Source organism: Oncorhynchus kisutch, linkage group LG2 (assembly GCF_002021735.2).
Source record: "Oncorhynchus kisutch isolate 150728-3 linkage group LG2, Okis_V2, whole genome shotgun sequence".
Lineage (NCBI taxonomy): Eukaryota > Metazoa > Chordata > Actinopteri > Salmoniformes > Salmonidae > Oncorhynchus > Oncorhynchus kisutch.
In genome coordinates, this window is record NC_034175.2 from 59668577 (window position 1) to 59677438 (window position 8862).

The window sequence follows — 8862 nt, forward strand, 5'->3', positions numbered from 1 at the left end:
ATAATTTCTACATTAACTTCAAACATTTTTATTTGGGATTTTGTTTTCAACAACCACGATCAAAACGGGATAATGGAACTTTTTCCATATTCTGTATAACAGGAAATTGAGATGGACAAAAATGAAAACAATGTAAACAGAAAAGGAAAAACGAAGTATTTTACATAATACGTTTATGTACACTTTTACATTTCAATACAATTCATTCAGGCATTCCAAAATAACCAGGGTTGTGCTCTAAACAGAGGAAGGGCAGTGAGTCATTCTCAAATGCATGGTTAAAACAAGTGGTTACAATGCCTTCGGAAAGTATTCAGACCCCTTGACTTTTTCCAAATTTTGTTAAATTACAGCCTTATTCTAAAATGGATTAAATTGTCCCCCCCATAAATTGACACACAATACCCCCATAATGACAAAGCAAAAACTGGTTTATAGATTTTTTTTCTTCTCATTTACAAAAAAAAAAAAGTTAATATCACATTTACATTAGTTTTCAGACACTTTAATAAAGTACTTTGTTGAAGCACCTTTGGCAGCGATTACAGCCTTGAGTCTTCTTGGGTATGACGCTACAAGCTTGGCACACCTGCATTTGGGGAGTATCTCCCATTCTTCTCTGCAGATCTTCTCAAGCTCTGTCAGGTTGGATGGGGAGCGTTGCTGCACAGCTATTTTCAGATCTCTCAAGAGATGTTGGTTCAAGTCCAGGCTCTGGCTGGGCCACTCAATGACATTCAGAGACTTGTCCCGAAGCCACTCCGGGGTTGTCTTGGCTGTGTGCTTAGGGTCGACCATCGCCCCAGTCTGAGGTTCTGAGCACTCTGGAGAAGGTTTTCATCAAGGAACCCTGAATTGTTTCTTTTCATCTTTGCCTCGATCATGACCAGTCTCTGCCACCGAAAAACATCCCCACAGCATGATGCTGCCACCACTATGCTTCACCGTAGGGATGGTGCCAGGTTTCCTCCAGACGTATGCTTGGCATTCAGGCCAAATAGTTCAATCTTGGTTTCATCAGACCAGAGAATCTGGTTTCTTATGGTCAGAGTCTTTTTGGTGCCTTTTGGCAAACTCCAAGTGGAAGGTTCTCCCATCTCCACAGAGGAACTCTAGAGCTCTGTCAGTGACCATTGGGTTCTTGTTCACCTCCCTGACCAATGCCCTTCACCCCCGATTGCTCAGTTTGGCCGGGCGGCCTGCTCTGACAGGCACTGTCAACTGTAGGACCTTATACAGACAGGTGTGTTTCCTTACCAAATCATGTCCAATCAATTGAATTCAACACAGGTGTACTCTAATCAAGTTGTAAACATCTCAAGGATGATCAATGGAAACAGGACGCACCTGAGCTCCATTTCGAGTCTCATAGCAAAGCGTCTGAATTCTTATGTAAATAAGGTATTTCTGTTTCGAGATTTTAATAAATTAGCGAACTTTTTTTTATAAAACTGTTTTCGCTTTGTCATGAGGTATTGTGTTGATTGCTGAGGAAATTGTTTTATTTTATCCATTTTAAAATAAGGCTGTAACGTAACAAAACGTGGAAAAAGTCAAGGGGTCTGAAAACTTTCTGAAGGCACTATATGTTCCTTTTTTGGTTCATTATTGCTTCAGTTATAGGGACTTGAACTTCCATCCAGTGTGTTTTGAAGTGGAAAGAGTGGCTGTGACATAGAAAAATATAACTAGAGAGAGTATGCTAAACTTCAGGGGCCCAACCTTCCTAAGGGCCTAAGGCTTCCAATAATTGTCTGTGTCTTGGCTGTGGGCAGTCAGGACTGAAATGGTTCTAGGGAGACAGAGAATAGAACTACAATCCAGAATGATAAAGAAATCTAATAAAACGTTTTCAAATTCGCCCTTTCTTAAAGTGAACTCATCATAACCATACAAATTCAGCTTCTCCTCCATCTATCTTATAAAACTTTTCAGTCATTGTTTTAAACATATATTTTTTCCACTTTTTTTGAAAACATATATACACCCTTGATGAACATGAAGCGATTTTTTTTTTGTCATCGGCCCTCCCATTTAACAGATTCAGCAGCCCGAAGGTGGCGGGATCAAGCCTCTTGTTGTCATGGAGATCTGTGTGTGTGTGCTTCCACCGTGTTCTTGGTATGTGACAGGCACAGTCGTTGCTGTACGTAAGACACGTCTCAGCTTGGCCACATGGACACACAGGAGTCGACACACGACACAAACAAGAAAACAAAGGCACTCTGGGGGTGGGGGGGAGTGGCGAGGGTGTAGAGGCAGGGAGAGAGGGAGAGGCATAGCGTTCTCAGAACAGATTGGCACTTACTCCTGTTGTGTTCATCCCAACCCTCCCACTGGCAAACTCAAATGATTGGATGAGGGGACGAGTCCATCCCTCTCTGATCCCCCCCTCCCCCACTGTATGTGTGCGCTGGGGGCCTCTGATGAAAAAGGAGAGGATTGGGGAGGAGCAGGCGTGGAAACCTGCCCAAACGACACTATAGTCCAGTCCACAACCCTGCTCCCTTCAGTGTCTCAACCTTCCCCCTTTATGTCACAGTCTAACAGTGCAGCTCCTCAGCTCTGTTGGTCTCTGTTTCATGGTTTGGCGTGGTCAAGGTAGATAGGTAGATCGTCTGTGAGCGGGTTGGACATAGAAATAGGTGCTAGGGAGGAGGGGAGTTTGGGGGCTAGTGGTTATTTGACACAGAGCAGCCCACCTACGTTGGACACAAACTCCTCTAGGCTCTTGAGGAAGTCCACCTTCTGCTTGCGGTCCATGCTCGGGGGCGTGCTGCTGGCTGTCAGCTTGTTAAAGGCGTCAGCCAGTCGCTGGTAGATGACGGCATCTCGCTGGGTGGCGAGCAGAGACTCCACCAGCTCCTTGTACTCCGCCTGGAGAGAGGATAGGGAATTACGTCATCATATGAGGCACAACGTCCACATAGTCTTGATTGGCTATGGTGATCTAAGATACATGTGCGTGGGAAGTATACTCACTTGATGCAGGCACACTAGTGTATAGAGAGCTTCTCCCGCTGCCACTGTGATCTCTGTGTTGTGTTTCTGCAGTACCAGCATGTCAAACACCAACTAGAGAGGGAGAGAGAAAGATTTTCCATTAAAAAACATTTCCTCTTTTTGAGCACAATTAAATGAGGCAGACCCTGCAGTTAGGAGAAAATCCCCGGAGGGGGGTGCCTCACCTTGAGGAAGTGGCGTGTAGCGATGAAGAGGGGCGTGTCTTTCTCCTGGGTCTTGGCACACTGCTCAGCCAGGGGAGACAGAGCCTCCAGACACAGCTGGCTGACCTCTGAACTCATGGATGTCATGCCCAGCTCTAGGGAGTACATGAGACTCTTGAACAGCTCCTCTGGTAGCTGGGGGATCTTCTCAGGAAAAATCTCACAGATGAACGTGATGAGCTTGTAGTACTGGTTACACAGAGACGGGAACTGGAAGCACACAGCGACAAACCAGTTATACAACCGTTTGTAGTACAGTGACTATGTAGATCACTACTTCTAAAATACTTCAAGGAAGGGAGCATTGTACATGAATTGGCCCTGGGTCTTACCTTGAGCAGGTCCTGAGACATGAGAGGCAGAATGATGTTGACCCCAAACAGAACTACGTCTGCAGCCGACACCGACCGACCTGCCGCTCCCGAACCCTGCTCCTGCCCCCGGAACACCTCATCTATTCCAACATCAACACGCAAACACAAGAGAGGACTTGGTAAGTATCGACAATTAACTAGGAACCTAAAATATCATACATAAACGTTGACTGATTTTGGCGACGAAGACACACACCTGTGTCTGAGAAGTCAATGAACTCCTTAGAGAGCAGGTTGGTGAGCAGCTCCATGATGAGCAGCAGGTCCTGGTACTGGTCCTCCTCAGCAGCCACATCAGCCCTCTTCCTGCCCAGGTTGTTCTTAGAGTAGACCTGCAGCAGAGTCAGGCACACCTCGTACAGCTTCATAGACTTCGACTGGGGGGGCAGAGAGGGAAAAGAGGTAGCTGTTGACTCGTCTTCCCAGTGAAATCTCCCACACACACAGCTACCAGACTTATTTACAATGGCTAATACTGCACAATTTAAACACTTGCCCCCCAATTCCCCCTTTCTCTTATTCACGTGTAAATATTGGACTATAAACTGTGCCTTCCTATATTATACTTGTGATAAAATGTTTATTCTATTCTATTGAGCTACTTACTTTATTCATATTCTTATATTTTATTATTCCTTATTGTCTAGAATACACCATGTGTATCCTGTACATACGACTAATAAAACTTGAAACCTATCCAATTAAATTGCTTTACGCAGAATACAAGTAGAGGGATTTGTAATAAAGTGTGTGATTATTATTAAAGTGATCCTCACCTCTCCCAGGTAGCAAATCTGTTTGTGGGCGACCTCCACGAACACCTCGATGATGAGGTTGACCGTCTCTGGTGTGTTGCGGTACACCTCCATCAGGCCGATGCAGCTGGACAGGAAGTCCATGAGGAAGCTGAAGAGAGACGCCACGTTGTCGATCTGCGTTGCCTCGGCGATGCCACACAGGGCCTCCAGGGTGGCAACGATCTCCCGCTTCACACTCTCCTCCTGACAGATCTGAGGAAAGTTCTCCTGGTTGATCAGGTTGAGGAAGCGCTGCTGGAGGGGGTGCAGCACCTGGAGGGAGAGGATCAGAGAGGTGATCAATCAATCACATCCAATCAATCAACAACATTTGTCACAAAGTGCTTCACAGTAACGTGGCTCCAACCCCCAAAGGAGAGAAGGGATGAAGAGAGAAAGATCGGGCTATTTTCATTCCCAACTCTTCTCTAATGGTCTACTGTACTGTACACCCTCTACAGTCAGAGCAGCTGGAAGTCAAGACAGCTGCCATCTCATTCTTAAATCTCTCCCAATGGCTTTGGAGTCATCTTGCATTAATATAGAAAGGCCTTCAAGATCATTATGAGGATCATTATCACACGATAGACTCTAGGGAAATCTAATGGTTTTGGTTAAATAATTTGGCTTCACCGTTTGTTACTACTGAAGTCTATGTGGAGAGTGGTTAAACAGAATCACCACAGTAGGGAAGTTACAGGGAAAAAAACTATTGAGATCTCAATGTGCTACCAGCTGAAGTCCATTTGGAAAGAGAGCCTATATAATGGAAATCTGAAGGGAGATGACACTTGAGAGCTGTCAGGTATTGTCCTTTGAGGGAAGTGTGTGAGTTAGTTCCATTCAGGGATTCCGAGTGGGGGATTCCGTGTGTGTGTGTTGTCTCTGGCTTCTATAGGGTTCCCCACCTCTGTCCAGTACTGCTGTTTGGTGTCTGAGTCCATGTGTGCAAAGCCCCCCAGAACCAGGGCCTTCATCAGGGACCTCTGTACTGAGCTGGACAGTAGGTCTAGGGGAGGGCTGCGGCTGGCAAACTGCTTTGCCAAGTTCCACCAGTTCTCACACTGTACCACAATGTTGGCTCTGAGAAAGGAGGGATGGAGAAAAGTTTGTTGGCATTTGATATCATTGGCGAGATAATGAAAAAGTAAAAAACTATCATTCCACCACAAGGGGGCGTTGTTTCAAGTACCAACGCTTAGGCTCATATCCTATCTATATTTTTGTGTGTGCATATTTCAAGTCAGGATACAGAATTGAGTCAGTGTCTCACCTCTCCCTCTTCTCCACCAGACAGACCAGTAGCTCCACCTGATCAGTCAGCAAGTCAGTCAGCCAGTGTCTCACCTCTCCCTCTTCTCCACCTGACCAGTCGGTCAGCCAGTCAGTCAGTGTCTCACCTCTCCCTCTTCTCCACTAGACAGACTAGTAGCTCCACCTGACCAGTCGGTCAGCCAGTCAGTCAGTGTCTCACCTCTCCCTCTTCTCCACTAGACAGACTAGTAGCTCCACCTGACCAGTCGGTCAGTCAGTGTCTCACCTCTCCCTCTTCTCCACCTGACCAGTCGGTCAGTCAGTGTCTCACCTCTCCCTCTTCTCCACCAGACAGACTAGTAGCTCCACCTGACCAGTCGGTCAGTCAGTGTCTCACCTCTCCCTCTTCTCCACCAGACAGACTAGTAGCTCCACCTGACCAGTCGGTCAGCCAGTCAGTCAGTGTCTCACCTCTCCCTCTTCTCCACCTGACCAGTCGGTCAGTCAGTGTCTCACCTCTCCCTCTTCTCCACCAGACAGACTAGTAGCTCCACCTGACCAGTCGGTCAGCCAGTCAGTGTCTCACCTCTCCCTCTTCTCCACCAGACAGACCAATAGCTCCACCGTGTCATTGGCCAGTTCAGGTTCAGAGCTCCACACAGACAGGTTGTTGATCACCTTCTCCAGCAGGTATCCCACAATCCACTGGGCCCCCTCTGTGTCCGCCCCGAATGCCATGCTCAGGGGGATACTAATCTAAAGGAGGGATGAAAATAGTGAGAAAGTGGTGTGAAATGGTGGAGGGATAGATGAAAATCACTGCAACACTTTAAAAGATCAGATGTCATAAATAGCCATTGTCCAGTCCAGTGATATACTGCACTCCTCCTCACAATGCCATTATCCAAAGGGAACCAGCTTCTACAACACACTTCCAGAGAGTACACTGGTGTCAAGGTGACAGAGCACAGGTGGTGTAAACATGACCGAACTGGTGGCGTAAACATGAAAGTGTTGGAAGACAATCCCTAGCATTTTCACCACCTCGTGTCCAGTAGCCGCCTCTTCGTCACCTCAAGTGTACAGTAGCCGCCACCCTCGTCACCTCAAGTGTACAGTGACTATCACAAAGACTACAGTGCCTTGCGAAAGTATTCGGCCCCCTTGAACTTTGCGACCTTTTGGCACATTTCAGGCTTCAAACATAAAGATATAAAACTGTGTTTTTTTGTGAAGAATCAACAACAAGTGGGACACAATCATGAAGTGGAACGACATTTATTAGATATTTCAAACTTTTGAAACTGAACTATATTTCAGATACTTGAAACTTTTGAAACTTTTTCAAACTGAAAAATTGGGCGTGCAAAATTATTCAGCCCCTTTACTTTCAGTGCAGCAAACTCTCTCCAGAAGTTCAGTGAGGATCTCTGAATGATCCAATGTTGATCTAAATGACTAATGATGATAAATACAATCCACCTGTGTTATCAAGTCTCCGTATAAATGCACCTGCACTGTGATAGTCTCAGAGGTCCGTTAAAAGCGCAGAGAGCATCATGAAGAACAAGGAACACACCAGGCAGGTCCGAGATACTGTTGTGAAGAAGTTTAAAGCCGGATTTGGATACAAAAAGATTTCCCAAGCTTTAAACATCCCAAGGAGCACTGTGCAAGCGATAATATTGAAATGGAAGGAGTATCAGACCACTGCAAATCTACCAAGACCTGGCCGTCCCTCTAAACTTTCAGCTGATACAAGGAGAAGACTGATCAGAGATGCAGCCAAGAGGCCCATGATCACTCTGGATGAACTGCAGAGATCTACACCTGAGGTGGGAGACTCTGTCCATAGGACAACAATCAGTCGTATATTGCACAAATCTGGCCTTTATGGAAGAGTGGCAAGAAGAAAGCCATTTCTTAAAGATATCCATAAAAAGTGTCGTTTAAAGTTTGCCACAAGCCACCTGGGAGACACACCAAACATGTGGAAGAAGGTCCTCTGGTCAGATGAAACCAAAATTGAACTATTTGGCAACAATGCAAAACGTTATGTTTGGCGTAAAAGCAACACAGCTCATCACCCTGAACACACCATCCCCACTGTCAAACATGGTGGTGGCAGCATCATGGTTTGGGCCTGCTTTTCTTCAGCAGGGACAGGGAAGATGGTTAAAATTGATGGGAAGATGGATGGAGCCATATACAGGACCATTCTGGAAGAAAACCTGATGGAGTCTGCAAAAGACCTGAGACTGGGACGGAGATTTGTCTTCCAACAAGACAATGATCCAAAACATAAAGCAAAATCTACAATGGAATGGTTAAAAAATAAGTCCAGACCTGAATCCAATCGAGAATCTGTGGAAAGAACTGAAAACTGCTGTTCACAAATGTTCTCCATCCAACCTCACTGAGCTCGAGCTGTTTTGCAAGGAGGAATGGGAAAAGATTTCAGTCTCTCGATGTGCAAAACTGATAGAGACATACCCCAAGCGACTTACAGCTGTAATCGCAGCAAAAGGTGGCACTACAAACTATTAACTTAAGGGGGCTGAATAATTTTGCACGCTAAATTTCAGTTTTTGATTTGTTAAAAAAAGGTTTGAAATATCCAATAAATGTCGTTCCACTTCATGATTGTGTCCCACTTGTTGTTGATTCTTCACAAAAAAATACAGTTTTATATCTTTATGTTTGAAGCCTGAAATGTGGCCAAAGGTCGCAAAGTTCAAGGGGGCCGAATACTTTCGCAAGGCACTGTATTTATGAAGTCATCTGTCAAATCCATGCCCGAGACATTACGACATGGTGTTAGTTGTACCTGTTCGTAGAGTTTCTCGTCCACCAGTAGGTAAGTCTTGGCCCAGCGTTTGAGGAACCACACAATGTCCTTCCCCATCTGAGGGCTGAGCAGTTCTGTCAGACTGGCCCTCGTAGCCCTGGACTCCACCTCTGATGTCCTCAACACCGCTGACAACAACCTGACAGAGAGAGAGGGTGGGAGGGAAGGAGGGAGAGAGAGAGAGCGAGGGAGGGAAGGAGGGAGAGAGAGAGAGAGAGAGAGAGAGAGGGAAGGAAGGAGGGAGGGAAGGAGGGAGAGAGAGAGGGAAGGAGGGAGAGAGAGAGAGAGAGGGAGGGAAGGAGGGAGGGAAGGAGGGAGAGAGAGAGGGAAGGAGAGAGAGAGAGAGAGGGAGGGGAAGGAGG

General features: G+C 46.1%; 1 protein-coding gene across 3 annotated transcripts in view; it reads right to left on the reverse strand.

Annotated features, from left to right (window-relative positions):
- Positions 1 to 12: 12 nt before the first annotated feature.
- Positions 13 to 8862, reverse strand: part of xpo4 (exportin 4) — a 41871-nt gene continuing 33021 nt past the window's right edge. For 2 of the 3 annotated variants that reach the window (XM_031798978.1, XM_031798983.1), the window contains 9 exons: positions 8480 to 8639; positions 6239 to 6408; positions 5307 to 5481; positions 4378 to 4671; positions 3798 to 3978; positions 3560 to 3693; positions 3189 to 3437; positions 2983 to 3075; positions 1681 to 2877 (listed from right to left, as the gene is read on the reverse strand). In XM_031798978.1, the coding sequence (XP_031654838.1) occupies positions 2680 to 2877; positions 2983 to 3075; positions 3189 to 3437; positions 3560 to 3693; positions 3798 to 3978; positions 4378 to 4671; positions 5307 to 5481; positions 6239 to 6408; positions 8480 to 8639 (1654 nt within the window). In that variant the 3' untranslated portion in view covers positions 1681 to 2679. Of the gene's footprint in view, positions 2878 to 2982; positions 3076 to 3188; positions 3438 to 3559; positions 3694 to 3797; positions 3979 to 4377; positions 4672 to 5306; positions 5482 to 6238; positions 6409 to 8479; positions 8640 to 8862 lie in introns of all 3 variants that reach the window. The other variant, XM_031798979.1, reaches the window with a different exon arrangement.